Below are 23,523 nucleotides of genomic sequence, written 5' to 3'. Positions count from 1 at the left end.
GTCTTTTGGCACCATTATCCAATAGCATTTGCTTACATGATGTCTGTGTGTCACATTTTGGTAATTCACACATTTTTCAAATGTTTTCATTATTATTATATTTGTTATGGTGATCAGTGACCTTTGATGTTACTATTACAATTGTTTTGTCATTTTTGGCCAATAAAATTCTTTTTGCAGCCATTAAATTAAAAGATGCTTGCTCCTTGGGAGGAAAGCTATGACAAACCTAGACAACATATTAAAAAGCAGAAATATCACTTTCCAGACAAAGTTCTGTATAGTGAAAGCTATGATTTTTCCAGTAGTCTTGTACAAATGTGAGAGTTGAATTACCATAAAGAAAGCTGAATGCCAAAGAATTGATGCTTTCAAATTGTGGTACTAGAGAAGACTCTTGAGGGTCTCTTAGACTGCAAGGAGATCAAATTAGTCAATAATAAAGGAAATGAACCCTGAATATTCATTGGAAGGACTGTTGATGAAGCTGACGCTCCAATATTTTGGCCACCTGATGTGAAAGGCTGACTCATTGGAGAAGAGTGTGATGTTGGGAAAGATTAAAGGCAAAAGGAGGAGATGGCAGAGGATGAGATGGTTAGATATCATCACTGACAAATGGACATGAATTTGAGCAAACTCCAGAAGATAGTGGAGGACAGAAGAGACTGGTGTGCTGCAGTCCATGGGGTTGCAAAGAGCTGGATGTGACTTAGTGACTGAACAACTTTTAATTAAGATACATAAAACAATTGCAGGACTTCCCTGGGGGCTTAGATGGTAAAGAATCTGCCCACAATGCGGGAGACCCAGGTTTGATCCTTGGGTCAGGAAGATCCCCTGGAGGAGGAAATGGCAACCTACTCCAATGTGCTTGCCTGGAAAATTTTGTGAACAGAGGAGCCTGGTGGGCTACAGTCCATGGGGTCGCAAAGAGCTGGACACAACTGAGCAACTAACACACACAGAAAGCTATTGCATACTTAAATGACTACTGTATATTATAAACATAATTTTATATACACCATGAAACCAAGAAATTTGTGTAACTCACTTTATTGTGATATTCACTTTACTGCTGTGGTCTGGGACTGAACCTGCAATACCTCTGAGGTATGCCTATAATATTCTTATACTTTTGTCCAAACCCACAGAATATACAACACCATGAATGAAGTCTAATTTAAACTATGGACTTTGGATGATTATGATATGTTAATGTGGGCTCATTCGTGATTTTAAAATGTACGTTCTGATGAATGATATTAATAATAATTATGGCTATGCATGTGTGGGAACAGTGAATATATGAGAGTTCACTGAATTTTCCTCTCAATTTTGCTATAAAAGTAAAACTTTTCTAAAAAAAAATTTAAAGTAAAAAGATACAAAAATAGACACCATGTTAACAACAGTCAAAAGAAAGCTAGAGTAGCTATATTAACTTCAGACAAAGGAGATTTCTATGCAAAGAATATTACCAGGGATAAATAAGGCCTTTCATGATAAACAGGATGAATTAATCAAGAGGATATAACAATCCTAACCACTCTTAAATGTTTATACACCTAGTAAGAGGTTTTGTTTCACATATAAAACATTTTTCACATGTAAAATATTCACACAGTGAAACAAAAAAGGATAGGACTAAAAGGAGAAAGAGACAAATCTACCATTACAGTAAGAGATTTCAATATCTCTTAATAATCAATAGACCAAGTGGGCAAAGGATGTAGTCTACTTGAACATCACTACCAATCAACCCAACTGATTGACATTCATAGACCACTTTACCCAACAAAAGCAGAATACACATGATTCTCACATACACAGAACATTCACCAAAATAAACCATATGGGTTATAAAACATATCTCAACACTTTATGGCAAACAGATGGAGAAAAAATGGAAATAGTGACAGATTTCATTCTCTGGGCTCCAAAATCACTGTGGATGGAGACTGCAGCCATGAAATTAAAAGATGCTTGCTCCTTGGAAGAAAAGCTATGACAAACCTATACAGTATATTAAAAAGCAGAGACATCACTTTGCTGACAAAGGTCCATCTAGTCAAAGGTATGATTTTTCCAATAGTCATGTACAGATGTGAGATTTGGTACATAAAGGAGGCTAAGCACCAAAAAATGGATGCTTTTGAACTATGGTGCTGGAAAAGATTCTTGAGAGTCCCATGAAGAACAAGGAGATCAAACCAGTCAATCCTAAAGGAAATCAACCCTGAATATTCACTGAAAAGGCTGATGCTGAAACAGAAACTCCAATACTGTGGCCACCTGATACAGAGCTGACTCATTGGAAAAGACCCTGATGCTGGGAAGGATTGAGGGCAGAATAAGAAGCGGGTGACAGAGGATGAGATGGTTGGATGGCATCACTGATTGAATGGACATGAGTTTGAGCAAATTCCAGGAAATGGTGAAGGACAGGGAAGCCTGATGTGCTGCAGTCCATGGGGTCGCAGAGTTGGACATGACTTAGCAACTGAACAAAAACAACAAATTTAAAAGGAATCTAGGCATATAAAGTATAGTCTCAGATCACCATGGAATGAAATTTAAAATCTGTAACAGAAATATCTCTGGAAATTTTTCAGATACTTATATAATAGCACACTTTTAAATGGCCCAAGGATGAAAGAATAAATACAGAGGGGAAATGGGAAGTATTTGAACTGCATGAAAATGAAAACACATTGTGTCAAAACTTGTGAGATGCATCTGAGCAGTAGTTGAAGTAAATGTATAGTTGAAGTAAACTGTGCTGTGCTTAGTCACTCAGTCATGTCCAACTCTTTGCAACCCCATGGACTATAGTCTGCCAGGCTCCTCTGTCCATGGGGATTCTCCAGGCAAGAACACTGGAGTGGGTTGCCATGCCCTCCTCCAGGGAATCTTCTCAACCCAGGGATCGAACCCAGGTCTCCCACATTGAAAGGTGGATCCTTTCCTGCTTGAGCCATAGGGAAGCCCATGAATACTGGAGTGGATAGCCTGTCCCCTCTTCAGAGGATCTTCCCAATCCAGGAACTGAACTGGGATCTCCTGCATTGCAGGTGGATTCTTTACCAGCTGAGCTACCAGGCAAGCTCAGCATTAAAACTACTATATTAGAAAAGAAGAAAGGTCTCATATCAATGACCTCAGCTTTCATCTTAAAAAAGTAAAAAAAGAAGAGCTAATTAAACCTAAACTAAACAGGCTAAAAAAAATAACATCAGAGCAGAAACCAGATTGCTCAGAAAAAAGAGAGAGAAGACATAAATTATCAATACCAGGAATGAGAAAGATTATATCACTACAGATGCCCATATATTAAAGAATAATAGGAGAATATTATAAATATTTGACAATAAATTTACAGGAAATGGACAAATTCCTTGAAATACACAAACTACCAAAGTTTTCTCAAGAAGAAAGAGATAAGTTGAATAGCCCTAAAGAGGTTATACATGCTAAGTCGCTTTAGTCGTTTCTGACCCTTTGTGACCATATGGACTGTAGCCCACCAGGCTCTTCTGTCCATGGGATTCTCCAGGCAAGAATACTAGAGTGGGTAACCATGCCCTCCTCCAGAAAAAGGTAGTAATTGTAACATTTCTTTTCAACAAAGAAAATTCCAGGCCTATATGGCTTCAATAGTGAATTCCGCCGAACAAAAATAATTTAAGACAGAAATAATACTATCTCTTCTCCAGAAAATTGAAGAGGAATAAATACTTCCAACTTGTTTTATGAGCTTAATCATTACTCTGACACCAAACCCAGACATACACTTTATTTTTTAATTAATTAATTTTAATTGGAAGCTAATTACTTTACAATATTGTAGTGGTTTTCGCCCAACATCCACATGAATCAGCCACAGGCACACATGTGTTCCCCATCCAGAATCCCCCTCCCACCTCCTTCCCCATTCCATCCCCCAGGGTCATCCCAGTGTACCAGCCCTGAGCGCCCTGTCTCATGCATCGAACCTGGACCGGCAATTCACTTCACATATGATAATAGACACATTTCAATGCTGCTGCTAAGTCGCTTAAGTCGTGTCCGACTCTGTGTGACCCCATAGACAGCAGCCCTCCAGGCTCTGCCGTCCCTGGGATTCTCCAGGCAATAACACTGGAGTGGGTTGCCATTTCCTTCTCCAAGGCATGAAAGTGAAAGTGAAAGTGAGGTCGCTCAGTCCTGTCTGACTTTTCATAACCCCATGGACTGCAGCCCACCAGGCTCCTCCATCCATGGGGTTTTCCAGGCAACACTGCATACACTTTAAGAGAAAACTACAGACCCTCATGAACATTGATGCAAAAATTGAAGCAAATCAAATCCAACAATATATAAAAAGAAGAATACATTACAACCAAATAGGGTTTACTTCAGGATGCAGAGTTGGCTTAACACTAGAACATTAATCAATACATTACATTCAATTTGCAATCATCAATTCACCATATTAACAAACTGAACAAGAAAAACCCTACAATCACCTTAACAGACACAAAGCTATATTTGGCAAAATCTAGCATCTATTTCTGATAAACTCCTCAAGCATATTAGGAATAGAAGGTAACTTCCCCAAACTAAGAGAAAATATACAGAAAACCTATAGATAATATCATACTTAAGAGTGAACTACTAAATGCTTTTCATCAAAATACAGAAACAAGGCAAGCATGTCTGCTCTCCTTACAGCTCTCTTTCAACACTGTACAGGAGGATGGAATCAGTGCAATTATGTAAGAAAAAACAAAAGGCATCCATATTGGAAAGGAAGAAGTACAACTGTTTTTATTTACAGATGATGTAATTGCCTATGGTCAAACAGAAACTTTAGGGGGAAATACTACTAGAGCTAATAATTAAGGTTAGCAAGTTTACAATATCTTTATCATGAAATGAGTGTTTGTGTCCCTCCAAAGTTTATATGTTCAAGTCATAACCTTCAATGAGATTGTATTTGGAGATAAGAGTCTATGAGAGGGTGATATGAGTTCATAAAGGTTAGGCCCAATCTGAGAGATCTGGTGCCCTCATTTAAGAAAGAGATACCAGAGCCCTCTCTTTCTTTGCGTGGAGAGAAAAGGTCATGTGAAGTCATAGCAAGATGGTGGTCACCTACAAGACAAGAAAAGAGCCCTACCAGGAAATGAATAGGCCAGCACTTTGGTTGTGGACTTCCTGGCCTCTAAAACTTTGAAAAAATAAACTTCTGTTGTTTACTCCCCCTCCTATTGTATTTTGTCATGGTAGTCCAAGAAGACTAATATAAAGATCAACAAACAAAAAGATATATTTATTGGACTTCTTGGTGGTGCAGTGGATAAGAATTTGCCTGCCAATGCAAGGGACAGGGGTTAAATCCCTGGTCCAGGAAGATTCCACATGTCTCAGAGCAACTGGGCAACTCAAGCTCAGTGCTCAGAGCACAGAGCAACTCAAGCCGATGTGCCACAATTTTTGAGACCATGCTCTAGAGCCTGCAAGCCACAACTACTGAGACTCATGCTGCGGCTATTGAAGCCCACATCCCTAAGACCTGTGTCTGTGAGAAGAGAAGTCTCTGTGATGAGAAGTATGTGCACTTCAACAAAGAGTAGACACCACTCATTGCAACTAGAAAACACCTGGGCAGCAACAAAGACCCAGTGCAAACAAAAATACATAATTTTTTTTAAAAAGGAATCAGTTGGATGGGAGGGGAATTTGGGGAGAGAATGGATACATGTGTATGTATGGCTGAGTCCCTTCACTGTTCACTTGAAGCTATCACAACATTATTAATCGGATACACCCCAATACAAAATAAGTTAAAAAAATAAAAAAGGAATCATTTTTTAGAAAGGTAGATCTCTATATGTTAGCAATGAATAGTGAGAAATAGAAATTAATAGCATAAAAATATGAAATATTAAAATTAGGTGAGAAATAATGACATCAGGTGGGAATAATGACCTGTACAGTAAAAATTTTAAGGTATTAAAAAAGACCTAAATAAAATGGACAGATGCCCTTTTTTCTTAAGATAGGAAACTCAGTCTTGTTATGATGTCAATTATCCTCAAATTAACCTATAGATTCAATGCAATCCAAATCAAAATCCCATTAGAGTTTCTTGTTTTTTTTGTAAAAATTGACAAGCTGATCCTAAAATTCATATACAAGTGCAAAGGACCTAAAAGCCAAACCAACTGAAAAAGAATAACAAAGTAGAGAGCTAATACTATCTGATATCAAGAATTACTATAGTGCCACATTATTCAGTACTGCATGGTACTGGTATAAAGATAGACAAGTAGATGAATGAAATGATATAGAGAATCCAGACAGAAACCCATACATATATATGGATAACTTTTTGTCAGCAAAGGTGCAAAGGCAATATAGTGAAGAAAGGATAGCATTTTCATAAATGGTGCTAGAATAATTGAATGTCAATATGAAAAAAAAAGGAACTTGAATCCATATCTTACATCATTTAATAAAATTAACTCATAGACAAAAATGTAAAACTTTAAGAAACTTCTAGAAGAAACCACAGAAGACCTTTGTGACCCTGGGTTAGGCAAAGATTTCTCAGATATGACAACAAAGGCATATCCCAATAACAAAGTGACAAGTTGGACTTCATCAAAGTTAAAAATTTATGTTCTTCAAAATGTTTCACATGCAATTACATATTATATGATTCCACTTATATGAAATGCCCAGAAAAGGAAACTCAAGAGACATAAAGTAGATCAGTATTTGCCCGGGGCTGAGAACGGGGCTTAAGTGTAAATGGGCATAAGGGATCTTATTGTGGGTAAAAAAATGTTCTAAAACTGACATATGGTGATGCTTAAACTCTCTAAATTTACAAAAAATCATTTAATTGTAAAACTTTAAGTGGGTAAGTTTTATTATATGTAAAATATACTACATTAAGGTTGTTTTTTTTTTTTTTTAAGAAGACAGTAGAAATAGTGTGAAAAGACAAGGTGCCCACTGGAAGAATATTCTTCAAAGCATATATCTCATAAAGGATTTGCATTGAGAATATGCAAAGAACTCTCAAAATTCTGCAATGAGAAAATCAAATAATTTTTTAAATAGACAAAATATTGGAACAGATATATCACCAAAAAGGATATGCAGATATCAAATAAGTACCTGCTATGTCGCTTCAGTCGTGTCCGACTCTGTGTGACCCCACAGACGGCAGCCCACCAGGTTCCTCTGTCCCTGGGATTCTCCAGGCAAGAATATGGGAGTGGGTTGCCATTTCATTCTCCAATGCATGCATGCATGCTAAGTCACTTCAGTTGTGTCCGACTCTGTGCAACCCTATGGACAGCAGCCCACCAGGCACCTCTGTCCATGGGATTCTCCAGGAAAGAATACTGGAGTGGGTTGCCATTTCCTTTTCCAAAATAAGTACATCAAAAAGTGATTAACATCATTAGTCCTTAGGGAAATATAAATTAAAATCACATTATGATATCACTTCATATCTATTAGAATGGTTCAAATTAAAAGACTGGCCATACTAAGTGTCACACGTAAAGAAACAAGTTTCAAACACTGCTAGTAGAAATGTAAGATGGTATAACTACTTGGAAAACAGCTTGGCAATTTCCACTTTTAGGTATTTATCCAAGAGGAAAGAAAATCTATACCCATAGTGTAAAAGAGTGTGTATTATAACACTTACTAAAACAATAAGGAAAGTTTTATATAAAACTTGCAATAGTGGTATTGCAATAGCAGAGAGAGGTTGTGTCCAACTCCAAATACAGCAAAGATAGCTGGGGATTTAAAGCCAGTGAACAATGAAAGCGCCAGAGGATGGGGAAACTGCTAAGAGGAGAGACATCAAAGGTAAGGGGATTCTTGCTAAACTGATCTAAGATACTATGATTTATGATAGGAAATATATATTTGATCTTTGCCCCCATTTCTGGCATAGAGCTGAAATTCCCTAGGTGATAAGAGAAATGAGGTGTCTTTTGTTACATTAATAAAGTGACTTTCAAACTATAGTTAAGATAGGGGTTGGTTGTGAGGGAAACCATCTATGTAATTAGAGGATTGGGACTTTCAGGCCCATACCATAACATCTTTTCATAAGGGAGGAGAGAGTAGCTAGAGGTTGAATGAATCACCAATGACCATTGATTTAATCAATCATGCCTATGCAATGAAGTCTCCATAAAATTCCAAAAGGACAAGGTTCAAAGAGCATCTTGGTTGGTGAGATTGGCGAGAATGGCACTCCAAGAGAAAGCATGGAACCTCTGCACCCTTCCACGATACTTTGCTCTACGCACCTCGTCTATCTGGCTGTTCCTGAATCATATCCTTTTAAAATAAACCAGTAATTTAGTGAGTAAAACGTTTTTCTGAGTTCTATGAGCCACTATAGAAAATTAATCAAACCCAAGGAGAGTTGTGAGAACTTCTGATTTACAGCCAGTAAGTTAGAAGTAAAGGACTTGTGACTGGAGTCTGATGTCTCAGGAGACAGATCATGGGAACCTCCAATTTATAGCCAGCCTGTCAGAAACACAGGTAATAACCTGGGCTTGGAATTGGTGTCTGAAGTATAAGGTGTTCCTGTAGGACAGAGCCCTTTACCTGTGGAATCTGTTGCTGTTTCTGGATAGATAGTGTCAGAATTGGGTTCAATTTCATCCACCGCAATGTAGAAGACTTGGGTTCAATCCTTGGGTTGGGAAGATCCCCTGGAGAAGGGAAAGGCTGCCCACTCCAATATTCTGGCCTGGAGAATTCCATGGACTGTATAGCCCAAGGGGCCACAAACAGCAGGATACAATTGAGCGACTTTCACTTTCACTTTCTAGGATACTCAGCTGGTGCCTGGAGGTTGCTTGTTGTTAAGTGTGGGAAAACCCTCCCCATCAATACACTCATTGAAACTGGGTCCAGGAACTGAATTAGACTTAATATGCCAGCATGCTAAAGGCAGCCAGAATGATCAGGTATCAGAGGTGGAGGACTTTCTGTAAACTGGTGAGCAGAATTCTTGCTAAAATCATATTCAAGGATGGACATGGAAGCCCAAGGTCAAGGCCTAGTTTAGAAGAGAGCTCAGGATAGCCTCACTAAAGTTTGATTATGGAGAGATTCTTTGTTAATACAAATACTTCACTGAAATGTTCCCAGCAGCTAAATAATCTAAATGTTCATAAATAGATGAATGGGTAAATAAATTATGGTATACCATGCAATGAAGTATTTAGCAATAAAAAGGAACAAAGTATTCATACACTCAAACACAACAAACTGATACACAACAAAATGTGGAAAATTCTTCAAGAAATGGATACCAGATCACCTGACCTGGTTCCTGAGAACTGTATGTAGGTCAAGAAGCAACAGTTAAAACTGGACATGAAACAACAGATGGGTTCCAAAATGAGAAAGAAGTACATAAAGGTTGTATACTGTCACCCTCCTTCTTTAACTCATATGCAGAGTACGTCATGAGAAATGCTGGACTGGATGAGCACAAACTGGAATCAAGATTGCCAGGAGAAACATCAATAACCTCAGATATGCAGATGACACCAGCCTTATGGCAGAAAGGGAAGAAAAACTAAAGAGCCTCTTGATGAAAGTGAAAGACAAGAGTGAAAAAGTTGGCTTAAAACTCAACATTCAGAAAACTAAGATCATGGCATCCAGTCCCATCACTTCATGGCAAATAGATGGGGAAACAGTGGAAAGAGTGACAGACTTTATTATTTGGGGTCCACAATCACTTCAGATGGTGACTGCAGCCATGAAATTAAAAGACACTTACTCCTTGGAAGAAAAGTTATGACCAACCTAGACAGCATATTAAAAAGCAGATATCTTACTTTGCCAACAAAGGTCCATCTAGTCAAGGCTATGGTTTTTCCCATAGTCATGTATGGATATGCGAGTTGGACTATAAAGAAAGCTGAGTGCCAAAGAATTGATGCTTTTGAACTGTGGTGTTGGAGAAGATTGTTGAGAGTCTGGACAGCAAGGAGATCCAACCAGTCCATCCAAAAGGAAATCATTGCTGAATATTCATTGGAAAGACTGATGCTGAAGCTGAAACTCCAATCCTTTGGCCACCTGATGTGAAGAACTGACTCATTGGAAAAGACCCTGATGCTGGGAACGATTGAAGGTGGGAGGGGAAGGGGACAACAAGGGATGAGATAGTTGAATGGCATCACTGACTCAATGAACATGAGCTTGAGTAAACACTGGGAGTTGGTGATGGACAGGGATGCCTGGCGTGCTGCAGTCCATGAGGTCACAAAGAGTCAGATACGACTGAGCGACTGAACTGAAACTGATTGATATACTCAACAATATGGCTGAATCTCAAAATAGCTATGCTGAGTGAAAGAAGTCAGACTTAAAAAAAAACAAACTTTCTTGAAGGACTCCAAAATCCAATCTGTTATGATAGTAACTAGATAAGTAGTTGCTTGGGGTGCATGAAGAAAGAAATTGTAATATTATAGGAGGAAACTTCTGGTGATGAATATTTTCACTATCTTGATTGTGGTGGTAGTTTCAAAGATGCTTATATACAGGAAACCTTTTTTTTTTAACTTTTATTAGAGTATACTCACTTTATAATATTGTATTAGTGTCTACTGTACAGCAAAGTGAATCAGCTATATATATAGATATATTCCATTTTTTGGATTTTCTTCCCATTTAGATCACCATACAGCATTGAGTAGAGTTCCCTGGGCTATACAGAAGGTTCTCATTAGTTATCTATTATATATGGTATCACTAGTATGGGCTTCCCTGGTGGCTCAGACCGTAAAGCATCTGTCTGCAATGTGGGAGACCTAGGTTTGATCCCTGGGTCAGGAAGATCCCCTGGAGAAGGAAATGGCAACCCACTCCAGTACTCTTGCATGGAAAATTCCACAGACAGAGAAGCCTTGTAAGCTACAGTCCATGGGGTCGCAAAGAGTTGGACACGACTGAGAGACTTCACTTCTTCATCACTAGTATATCTATGTCAATCCTAAATTCCCAATTCACTCCATTCCCCTCTTTTCCCCTTGGTATCCATAGGCTTGTTCTCTATGTCTGTGTCTCTATTTCTGCTTTGTAAATATGATTGTGTATATCAATACCAGGCTTTCCTGGTGGCTCAGTTGGTAAAGAAAACGCATGCAATATAGGAGACCGCCTGCAATACAGGAAACCCAGATTCGATCCCTGGGTTGGGAAGATCCCCTGGAGAAAGAAATGGCAACCCACTCCAGTATTCTTGCCTGGGAAATCCCATGAACAGAGGAATCTGGTGGGCTACCATTTATGGGTCACAAGAGTCAGATATGACTTAGTGACTAAACCACCACCATACCAATGTCAACTTTTGGTGATGAATATTTTCACTATCTTGATTGTGCTGATGGTTTCTAGGGTGCTCATACATGTAAGAAATTTAAATTGCACACTTTAAATATGTGTAGCTCATTGTATATCAATTATATCATGGCTCACAAAGAGTATTTTTTTTTAAAGCAAGAGTTCCCAGTCTCAACAAGGCTTTCAGCAATGGGCTATAATCTTGGGTTTCCCTAGTTCTTCCATTCCCCTAAACTCCTATTTTAAACCCTTTTTAATATCCTTAAGCCTCTTATCCTATATTCTTTCTTTCTCTTCCTTTCTCTGGAAGATTATCCTTCAAGTTGCCTCTAGTTTCAGCCTTTCTCCACCCTGGGAGCCAAAATAAACTTTATACGAGAACATTCATATCTCTTGTTTACAAGCTCTTACCAGCAGCCCCTCCAGAAAAAATCCAAATTCCTTCAGTTCAGTTCAGTTCAGTTGCTCAGTCGTGTCTGACTCCTTGCGACCCCATGAATTGCAGCACACCAGGCCTCCCTGTCCATCACCAACTCCCGGAGTTCACTCAGACTCACGTCCATCAAGTCAGTGATGCCATCCAGCCATCTCATCCTCAGTCAGCCCCTTCTCCTCCTGCCCCCAATCCCTCCCAGCATCAGAGTCTTTTCCAATGAGTCAACTCTTCTCATGAGGTGGCCAAAGTACTGGAGTTTCAGCTTTAACACCAAATTCCTTAACAAAGATTATAAGATCATCTTTGATGTTGGCCTCTCCTTATCTCTACAATTTCATCTCTAGCTTTTTCCTCACCATCTGCATCCCCGTCTTCACTTTAGGGTCACACTGGGGTCTAGCTACAATAAACTACTACCCATTCCTAAGCTCTGCATTTTTATTTCTTCATCTCTCTGCCCTTTTCTTGTCTTATTCTTTCTGTCTCTCTTGTCTGCCCTCTCTCCCTTTCTTCTGTCTCTTTCTCTCTCTCTCTCTCCCCCTCTCTCTCTTCTGTTCTCCTCTCTTTTTCCAGTCATCCTCTCTCTTTACTCCCATCCCCCCATCCCCCATGGCTCTTAAGAGTTATGAATTTTATTAGTACTTCCATATATTCTTGCTAACACAACTAAGTTGATGTCAACAATTTCTATGCACAGACATACTGAGTTTTGGATCCAAGTAGGATAATACTATTTCCTCTGGGTTTTTTATATTCCTAGGTCTTGATGACGCAAAGTGACAGCCTAATATCCTTTATTTGGAATTATATCTGATAGCTGACTCCACATGTAGATGATGTTAGCCTCAACTGAGTTACAGATCTCTTAAAGTATCTCATATACAAAGTATCCAATATAAAAGTAATTATTTCTTTTAGTAAGTGAAGGAAAATTTGAAAGTACTACCTCATTTGAAGAACTGTCTTGCAAAGTTGACACAGGAACAATTTCATTTGAATTAACATAAGTGCTGACATTTGGAAACAGTTCTTCAAAAGATGCTTTTTGCACTGAGGACAAATCAATCTATAAGAGAATACATTACTCTTGTAGAAGTACAATACTGCAAAACAATCATTTTTAAGTAACCAAAGAAAAGTTGAATTACTCTCTCAATTGAATGATTTTCTTGTGAGCTTGACATATGAATAATTTGATCTGAATTAATATAATTGCTGATATTTAGAAATACCTCTTCAAAAGATGCAAGTTTAACTGGGAACAAATGAATCTATAAAGAATAATACAAGGTTCTTTAGCTTTAAAATTATTTTTAAATGAGAATTTTCATTTGCTAAAATATCATTTAATTTATACATATCAAGTGGTCCCATCACTTCATGGCAAATAGATGCGAAAACAGTGGAAACAGTAACAGACTTTATTTTGGGGGTTCCAAAATCACTGCAGATGGTGATTGCAGCCATGAAATTAAAAGACACTTATTCCTCGGAAGGAAGGTTATGACCAACCTAGACAGCATATTAAAAAGCAGAGACATTTGTCAACAAAGGTCTGTCTAGTCAAGGCTATGGTTCTTCCAGTGGTCATGTATGGATGTGAGAGTTGGACTATGAAGAGGGCTGAGAGCAGAAGAATTGATGTTTTTGAACTGTGGTGTTGGAGAAGACTCTTGAGAGTCCCTTGGACTGCAAGGAGATCCAACCAGGCCATCCTAAGGGAAATTGGTCCTGGGTGTTCATTGGAAGGACAGATGTTAAAGCTGAAACTCCAGTATTTTGGCCACCTGATGCAAAGAGCTGACTCATTTGAAAAGACCCTGATGTTGGAAAAGATTGAAGTCAGGGGCAGAAGGGGAGGACAGGATGAGATGGCTAGATGGCATCACTGACTCAATGGGCATGAGTCTGGGTAAACTCCGGGAGCTGGTGATGGACAGGGAGGCCCGGCATGCTGCGGTTCATGGGGTCACAAAGAGTCGGACAAGACTGAGTGACTGAACTGCTCCAGGCAAGAATACTGGAATGGGTTACCATTTCCTTCTCCAGGGGATCTTCCTGACCCAGGGATCGAACCCGGGTCTCCCACATTGGAGGCAGATGCTTTAACCTCTGAGCCACCAGGGAAGCCCCCTAAATGAAATTCACCTACCCGCAACTACGCCTCATGGACTAATTTCCCTGATCTTCCCTTAACTGTTAGCCTTCCCCAGTGTTCTGCCTTTGCCTTCTTTTTGCCTACCATTGTACACTAGAGATTTTTAAATCTCTACCTTGTTCCAGAGCACCATACCCATATCATTATCAGGTTTCTCAACTTACCACATATTTCTACATCAAAATCAAAATATTTAAAGCCAAAGTCATGATCCATACTCCTTAGTTTTGGATTTCAAGAAGCTCTGTCATGTTGACACTCCAGATCTGACTAGAGTAAGATCTGGCCTGAACCTAGGCTATACTACATGTATGAGTGCCCAGAATGAATTATCGACTGACTGGGTGGGGATTGGGGGCATCCGCCCTTGCCCAGCTCCTCTTCCTCGTAGGGAGACAGAACAACTTGAGACCTATCAATGTGTATTTTGAAACAGTGTTAAGAAGGTCACCTGAAAGTGAGACCCTAGCAAATGAAAATCCTTAGAAGCCCTTGAGTCAACTAGCCTCCTTTCAGGGAAGCCAGCCAAGGAATGACAGCTTGGAATTGAGGGGAATCTAAATGACTCATTTGGTGGCAGCAAGCTATGGAATAAACCAAAGGGCAAATAGACTCATTCAATAAAAAAAAGAAAAAAAATGTAGACCTTAAAATGTCAAGCCATTAAGTGCTCTCAAAAGTATTTTTATTTATTAAAAGACACTAAATATTTATCTACAAAATGGGAGAAAACATTTGAAAATTATTTATCTGATAAGGGTCTAGTATCTGGAACATATATATAACACTTACAACTCAACAATAAAAAGACTAATAGCCTAACTTTAAATGGCAGAGAATCTGAGTAGACATTTCTCCAAAGAAGATATATATATATGTAAGGCCAATAAGCTCTATTGCAAAATCACAATGCAATACTACTTCACATGCCAGAAGATGGATGATAGTAAGTGTTGGTAAGAATACAGACAATCAAGACACTCCTATTGCTGCTGGGAATATAAAATTGTTCAACCACTTTGGAAAACAGTCTATCAAACTTCTAATTATTAACCACAGAGTTACCATATAACTCTGCAATTTTACTTCTAGCTATATGCTCAAGAGAAATGAAAACACACATCCACACAAAAGTTGTATCTGAATGTTTATAGCTCCTCATTATTAATAATAGTTCAAAGGCAGAAACAACTCAAATGGCCATGAATACATTACTATTATTAGGCCACAAAAAGGAAAGTACTGGTACATACTAACCTTGAAAATATTCTAAACTAAAAGAAGTTAGTCACAAAAGGCTACATATGATTTTATTCACATAAATGTGAATAAATATCTAGGAAATCTATTGAAATAAAAAGTGGATTAGTGGTTGCTTGGGATCAGATAGTGGGATGGAAGAATAAAGTGAAAATGGCAATGGTTAAAAGGAATGGGTTTTTTTTTTGTGAGGTGATAAAAATGTTCTAAATTGACTGGGGTGATGATGGTATATATTTGTGTATATACTAAAAAACATTTTATACTTTAAATAGGAGAACTGAACCTCAATAAAGCTGTTTCTAAAAGTGCATCACAAAAACATGTTAAATGTACAGTTACCATGTAACCCATTAATTCGACTTCTACTTCTAGGTATACACCCAAGAAAACTGAAAACATATATCCACACAAAGACTTGTCAATGAACACTCATAGCACTGCTATACATTCAAATACCCATAAACTGATGAATTAGTAAATAAAATGTGGTATAACCTTTATATGAGATGTTATTCAGCCATAAATAAACAAAATACTGATAAATGCTGTAACATGGATGAATCTTAAAAATATTATGGTAAGTGAAAGCAATTCGACACAAAAAGCCACATACTACATGATACAATTTATATGGAACAGCCACAATAAGCAAACTTTAAAGAGACAGAAAGTAGATTAGTAACTTCTAGAAGCTAGAGGATGAGATGGGAGGAATGATAAGTGACTGCTAAGGAGGAGAGGCCTTACAAATAGCTGTGAAAAGAAGAGAGGTGAGAAGCAAAGGAGAAAAGGAAAGATATAAGCATCTGAATGCAGAGTTCCAGAGAATAGCAAGAAGAGCTAAGAAAGCCTTCTTCAGCGATCAGTGCAAAGAAATAGAGGAAAAGAACAGAATGGGAAAGACTAGAGATCTCTTCAAGAAAATTAGAGATACCAAGGGAACATTTCATGCAAAGATGGGCTCAATAAAGGACAGAAATGGTAGGGACCTAACAAAAGCAGAAGATATTAAGAAGAGGTGGCAAGAATACATGGAAGAACTGTACAAAAAAGATCTTCAAGACCCAGATAATCACGATGGTGTGATCACTAATCTAGAGCCAGACATCCTGGAATGTGAAGTCAAGTGGACCTTGGAAAGCATCACTACGAACAAAGCTAGTGGAAGTAATGGAATTCCAGTTGAGCTGCTTCAAATCCTGAAAGATGATGCTGTGAAAGTATTGCACTTAATATGCCAGCAAATTTGGAAAACTCAGCAGTGGCCACAGCACTGGAAAAGCTCAGTTTTCATTCCAATCCCAAAGAAAGGCAATGCCAAAGAATGCTCAAACTACTGCACAATTGCACTCATCTCACACGCTAGTAAACTAATGCTCAAAATTCTCCAAGCCAGGCTTCAGCAATACATGAACTGTGAACTTCCTAATGTTCAAGCTGGTTTTAGAAAAGGCAGAGGAACCAGAGATCAAATTGCTAACATCTGCTGGATCATGGAAGAAGCAAGAGAGTTCCAGAAAAACATCTATTTCTGCTTTATTGACTATGCCAAAGCCTTTGACTGTGTGGATCACAGTAAACTGTGGAAAATTCTGAAAGAGATGGGAACACCAGACCACCTGACCTGCCTCTTGAGAAATCTGTATACAGGTCAGGAAGCAACAGTTAGAACTGGACATGGAACAACAGACTGGTTCCAAATAGGAAAAGGAGTTCATCAAGCCTGTATATTGTCACCCTGCTTATTTAACTTCTATGCAGAATACATCATGAGAAACACTAGGCTGGAAGAAACACAAGCTGGAATCAAGATTGCCGGAAGAAATATCAATAACCTCAGATATGCAGATGACACCACCCTTATGGCAGAAAGTGAAGAGGAACTAAAAAGCCTCTTGATGAAAGTGAAAGTGGAGAGTGAAAAAGTTGGCCTAAAGCTCTACATTCAGAAAACGAAGATCATGGCATCCGGTCCCATCACTTCATGGGAAATAGATGGGGAAACAGTGGAAACAGTTTCAAACTTTATTTTTGTGGGCTCCAAAATCACTGCAGATAGTGACTGCAGCCATGAAATTAAAAGACGCTTAGTCCTTGGAAGAAAAGTTATGAGCAACCTAGATAGCATATTCAAAAGCAGAGACATTACTTTGCCGACTAAGGTCAGTTTAGTCAAGCCTATGGTTTTTCCTGTGGTCATGTATGGATGTGAGAGTTGGACTGTGAAGAAGGCTGAGCGCCGAAGAATTGATGCTTTTGAACTGTGGTGTTGGAGAAAACTCTTGAGAGTTCCTTGGACTGCAAGGAGATCCAACCAGTCCATTCTGAAGGAGATCAGCCCTGGGATTTCTTTGGAAGGAATGATGCTAAAGCTGAAACTCCAGTACTTCAGCAACCTCATGTGAAGAGTTGACTCATTGGAAAAGACTCTGATGCTGGGAGGGATTGGGGGCAGGAGGAGAAGGGGACGACCGAGGATGAGATGGCTGGATGGCATCACTGACTCAATGGACGTGAGTCTGAATGAACTCCGGGAGTTGGTGATGGACAGGGAGGCCTGGTGTGCTGCGACTCATGGGGTCGCAAAGAGTCGGACACGACTGAGCGACTGAAGTGAACTGAACTGAAGGGGGTGATGAAAAATGTTCTTAAATTAGATTGTAGTAGTGGTTGCACAAGCTTATGAGTATACTAAAAGTCACTGAATTCATACTTCAGCAAGGTGAATTTTAAAAATGTGAATTGTAGCTCAATTTAAAAAAGATGTTGGTATTTACAACATAGTCAATTAATTAGTTTTGTAGGGGAAAAATCATTTTTAAACACATTTCTCATATATATATATATTAACCCAAAAGATAAAACAAAAATGAATAAAAAAGTCATTTTCTAGGAAAAATATTAATCTTTAGAATACTGGAAAGACTGTGACCAGAGTGTTCACAGAATACCTTTCTCCCATCTTGCAAAAGTGATCTTTGGTTAACTCTCCAGCTCTGTTCCACTAAGAATCTGATAAAGGTAAGAATGTCAACTATATTACTAGGTGACACTGCTTAGGGTAAAAATGATATCTAATTGTGAGGAACTATACATGCAATGTAAATTTTAAAAATGCTAGAAAACACACATTTTGGGCTTCCCTGACTCTTGTAATTAGGCATGTCCCTTGTGGGGACCCTGGAAGCTACATCTAGGTGTTATTATAAAAGATACAGAATCTCATCTTCTTGTATCTGAGCTCTCTCCAGACTACTATGCAAGCTACAGTATGAGCTTCTGTGAGGACTGCTTGCACTGAAGAGGCACACCTGATCTTGCTCTACTTGCAAGCTGTATACCTGCTGTTCAGCTGAACCTCAGAAGAACTCTGGTTGGATAAGAGGCAAATTATAAATTCTTAGAAGAAAATACAGGGAGAAAATTTCATGATATTGTATTTAATAATGACTTCTTTGATATGTCACAAAAGCACAGACAACAAAAACAAGAACAAAAGATAAACTGGACTACATGTCAATGTATGGCAAAGCCCACCACAATATTGTAAAGTAATTAGCCTCCAATTAAATTAAATAAATTAATTTAAAAATTAAATTTAAAAAAATTTAAAAATTTGTGCATCAAAGGGTACTATCAACAGAATGAAAAGGTAACCCACAGAATGGGAGAAAATATTTGTAAACCATATATCTGATAAGGGCTTCATATCTAGAATCTATTAAGAACTCTAACAACTCAACAACAAAAAAATTAACAACCTGATTTTAAAAATGAACAAAGGACTTGAACCGACATTTCTTAAAAGAAGATATAAAATGACCAATAAGCATGTGAAAAGATGCTCAGCATCATTAGCCATTAGAGAAATACAAATTGAAACCACAAGGAGATACCAGCTTACACCTGTTTTTTTAAAAAAAGAAAAACACAGAAAATGATAAGTGTTGACAAGGAGGTAGAGAAATTGGAACCCTTGTAAATTGGTGGGAATGTAAAATAGTGCCGCTGACATGGAAAGAAGTATGGTGGTTCCTCAAAAAGCTACAATGAGAGTTACCAAAGGACCAGCAATTCCACTTTAAATAGTTTACCAAATGAATTCAAAACAAGGTTACAAAGAGATATTTGTATACCCATGTCCATAGCAACATTATTTACAATAGCCAAAAGATGGAAGCAACCAAATGTCCAACAACAGAAGAATGGACAAACAAAATGTGGTACCTTCATACAATGGAATATCATTCAGCCTTAAATAAGGATGTGAGTTCTGACATATTCTTCAACATGGATGAACCGTGAAGACATTATGCTGAGTGAAATAAGTCAGCCACAAAAAAGACAAATACCATATGGTTCATTTATATGAAATGCCTAGAACAGTTAAATTCATAGAGACAAAAAGTACAATGGTGGTTACAAGGGACTGGAGGAGGAAGGAATGGGCAATTTACTATTCAATGGGTATGAAATTTCAGCTTTGCAAGATGAAAAATTTCTGAGTATGGATGATGGTTACAACAATGTGAATGTACTGGAACTGTACATTTAAAAATGATTACAAGGGCAAATTTTATGTTATGTATTTTTGCCACAGTAAAAAAAAATTTAAAAGAAGAAAAATATTTCTTTCATGTATAACAGTATATAGAGTACTTCCAGTGAAAATATGTTTATGCAACAGAAAATACAGACATTACTGACTATGTGCAATATTCCCCTAGTCTAGGAGAAATAGAAAAAGAGCGAGAACAGAGAGCCAGAAAATAGATACTACAAGTGCTAAATGATAATAATAACACTTACCACTAAACCAGGTGTTTGCGAAGATGGAGTACTTGTTAACAGGCCTCTGCTTTTCTTATCAGAAGTACTGGAATGTGTGTTCTATCAATATTTTGTGAAACAAAGAATTGAACAGCAGAAAGAAAGAAATTAATATGGTAAAGACAAAATTTTATAATTTTATACTAGATCATAATGTGTCACAGTAATAACATTTTAATCTACTAATTCAATTTTAAACCACTAGACAGGTCACTAAAGAACTGTTTGACTTGAGCTAGGTTAAACAACTTCAAAAAAAAACTCCAAGTGGTACAAATGATAAACCTCTTTGAAACAGTGTCAGTATATGCTGAGAAGCCTGGAACCCAAACTCGTAAAATTTGAACATCATAGGGAAGTTGTGTTAGGTTTCTTTTTTTCTTTCACCTTTTCTTCCTTTCACTCTTCTGGCTTAGAAATCTCTTAAACTAGTTGTTCAAGACATAATTTGGAATATTTATTAGGAAACTTTTAACAAAAAATTTATAGGTACATTTACCTAGTACACTAAATCTGTTAGCTCTCTAATTTATTAGCTATATAATCTTTTAATATGTTGATCTGAACAACAGGGATTATTCTACCCTAGGAATTGTCATGCAAATATTACATATGATACACGCTGCTCCACTGAAGGAGCATAGTTACCTGATGATAGCTCCCAGCTGCAACATCTTTAGAATCTGCTTCAGCTTTTAGGTTGAGGCCATTACCTTCTTGGGCAAGCCTCAGCCAACATTTGAACATAGCAGCCCAGTGTAAGATTCCTGTAATGGACAGTCTATGCTCCAGACCTCCCCACTGGGAGAGCTTTTGTCATCTCTGCATTGAAGACTAAGGCTATTTCACCCCAATCTTCCTTTCTCCCTGCTTTCCTTTCTCCAGTATTACCCCCTCCAATATGGCACTTGAACTCTTAATTCTGCTGAATAATCTTTCCCAGTGGTCTCAAGCAAACCAATTGTCAACTATCAGTTCATTTAAAACATACCTGCCTATATATAGCTGTAAGTATATAGATTCTCTGCAATTTTTCCTAGCTTTGCTGAGAAATTATGTACATCTAAATCTTTCTAATAAGCACATTTTCATTTTACAATCTTTTCAAGAATCAGCTAATAAAAGAACAGTGCTTACCAATGCAGGTTTGAGAGGCTGCGGCAGCAGAACTTTAGCAACTGATTTACCTGCACTGCTTTCCACAACAGACCTCTGGTGAGATGATGGAACCTTGATTTTTAGATGACGAGAGCTTAAGGTTGTTTGAAAATTTGTATCTCTAGGCTCAGGATCTTTTTCAGGCTGAAACAAATTCAGAATCCTAAGACACATTTCACAGTGCTATAAAAACATTTGTATCACTTCTCAGATGTCCTATTTTTGTTATATGGATGTGTGTTATAATTTAAATGGGATATGTATTTCTATCTATAATTCTCTCAACTTCAAAGTTTAAACTTAAAGATAAAACTTTTTCTTAAAATAGGTAAAGTATTCTTCATTTCTGCTATAGTATTTTTGATCTCAAGCATTCCTTTTCTGATTATTTCTTAGAATTTCCATCTCTCTGCTTATATTGCATGTTGTCTACTTTTTCCTGTAACTGCCTTAGCATATTAATTACAGTTATTTTATATTTCTGGTCTGATAATTCTAACACTACTGTAATATCTGACTCTGGTCCCAATGCTTATTCAGTCTCTTTAAACAGTAATTTCTGGCCTTTAGTATGGCTTGTAATTTTTGCTAAAAGGTAGACATGTTGTACTGAGTAATAACAACTGTGGTGAATAGTCTTTAATAATGCACTGATAAATTGTGGGGGGAGAGGGGAAGCCTTCTACAATTTTATGATTAAATCAGTATTTTATTGAGCCTATGCCCCTGGACTGTGAACATCACCAGTCCTTCTTAGTTCCCCTCCCCGCAAATTGAGACAGGATGGCTAAAAAGGACCATCCTGTAGTAGTTGGACACTTCCATTCCCCGATGTAGAAGGCTAGAGGGAGCTCAGTTCAGTTCAGTTCAGTCGCTCGGTCATGTCCGACTCTTTGCGACCTCATGAATCGCAGCACACCAGGCCTCCCTGTCCATCACCAACTCCCGGAGTTCACTCAGACTCACGTCCATCGAGTCAGTGATGCCATCCAGCCATCTCATCCTCTGTCGTCCCCTTCTCCTCCTGCCCCCAATCCCTCCAAGAGGGAGCTAGAATTGGGTAATTTCCTTTCTCCACTTGGAAGGGCAGAGCTGGCTGGAATCAGGTATTTCCCTTCCCCAGGTAAGTTAGGCTCTGCTAAAACCCCAGCAAGTTAGGATCTTAAACACCTTCTGTTGAGAGCAGGCTTTGTTAAGAAGAACAGAATATTTTAAAATGATTGAGGTATTTCAACATGGTTTCTTTTCCCTTCTCACTACCGGAACCATGAGGGTATTCTTCACTGATATTCTTTATGAGGATCTGAAGGTAAAACTCACAGAAGTGTGGAGGTTCCTCTGATGAATGGGTTCCTCTTGAGTTGTCCACAATGAGCCTTCAGAAATTCATCAATGACATTTTTGGTTTTCCCACCCCAGCACTGGTTCTCAGGGAGGTTTCTGTTCATGTGTTTCTGCTCTGGTAAGTCAACATTCTCTGTATCCACCTGTCTGTCTTTCCATGATCTGGTGTAGCAGTTTACCAAGTGACCTTACTTCTTTGACAGATCTATAAAGCATTGCTGATTTTTCAGTTTGTTCAGGTTTCTACTTGTTAGGACAGAGCAATGATTTCTAAATTCCTTTCATGTTAGATCAGAAACTGGAAGTCCTTCAATTTTCCAAAATTCTTTATAACATGACCAGCAAGCAGCACTCGGCAAAACTGGCCACTCTCCTTTTTAGAAGCAAAAGTCCTCCTCCCTTATCTTCTGTGATACCATATGCTGTTTATTCTCCCCTCCTCTCTGTCCACTCTTTCTTTTCCACCTGACTGTAGAATTTTCCAAGAATTGATCCTGGATCCCTTTCTCTTCCTTACTCTGTAGATACTCTTTCCCAGGTGATTTTGTCCAATACTATACATTCTAAAATATCTATAATATTGTACACTCCTTTTTTATTTTTCTGACCTGAAAACTTGCAGCCAGTGGTGCTTCCAACATTTTCATCTTCATGTGCCTTCAGACCTCCTGCTTTTCCTGTCACATTATATAGCACCTTTATCCATCAAAGCTGCTTAAGACACAAACCTAGAAGTCTTTCTTGACACCACTCACTCTTTCTGCCTCTATATCCAATCCATAAACTCTACAGGCAAAATATCTTTAATCCATGCATAGTTTTTCATATCTCCTACAAAACACCCTAGTTAAAGCTACCACACTTTCCCACCAAAAATCTTTGTAACTTTGTATTTATGAATCTTCTTGCTGACACTCTTGCCCTCTTTTAATCTGCTCTC

General features: G+C 38.2%; 1 protein-coding gene across 1 annotated transcript in view; it reads right to left on the bottom strand.

Annotated features, from left to right (window-relative positions):
• Nucleotides 1-23,523, bottom strand: part of MEIKIN (meiotic kinetochore factor) — a 147,479-nt gene that overhangs the window by 66,928 nt on the left and 57,028 nt on the right. The window contains exons 10-11 of the mRNA XM_068981024.1: nt 20,061-20,141; nt 12,777-12,896 (exon numbers count right to left, since the gene is read on the bottom strand). Coding sequence (XP_068837125.1) covers nt 12,777-12,896; nt 20,061-20,141 — 201 coding nt within the window. The remainder of the gene's footprint in view (nt 1-12,776; nt 12,897-20,060; nt 20,142-23,523) is intronic.

The sequence above is a fragment of the Capricornis sumatraensis genome, chromosome 9 (assembly GCF_032405125.1).
Source record: "Capricornis sumatraensis isolate serow.1 chromosome 9, serow.2, whole genome shotgun sequence".
Taxonomy (NCBI): domain Eukaryota; kingdom Metazoa; phylum Chordata; class Mammalia; order Artiodactyla; family Bovidae; genus Capricornis; species Capricornis sumatraensis.
Note: the sequence above shows the minus strand (reverse complement) of the source record. Positions and strands in the feature narration are given on the sequence as shown.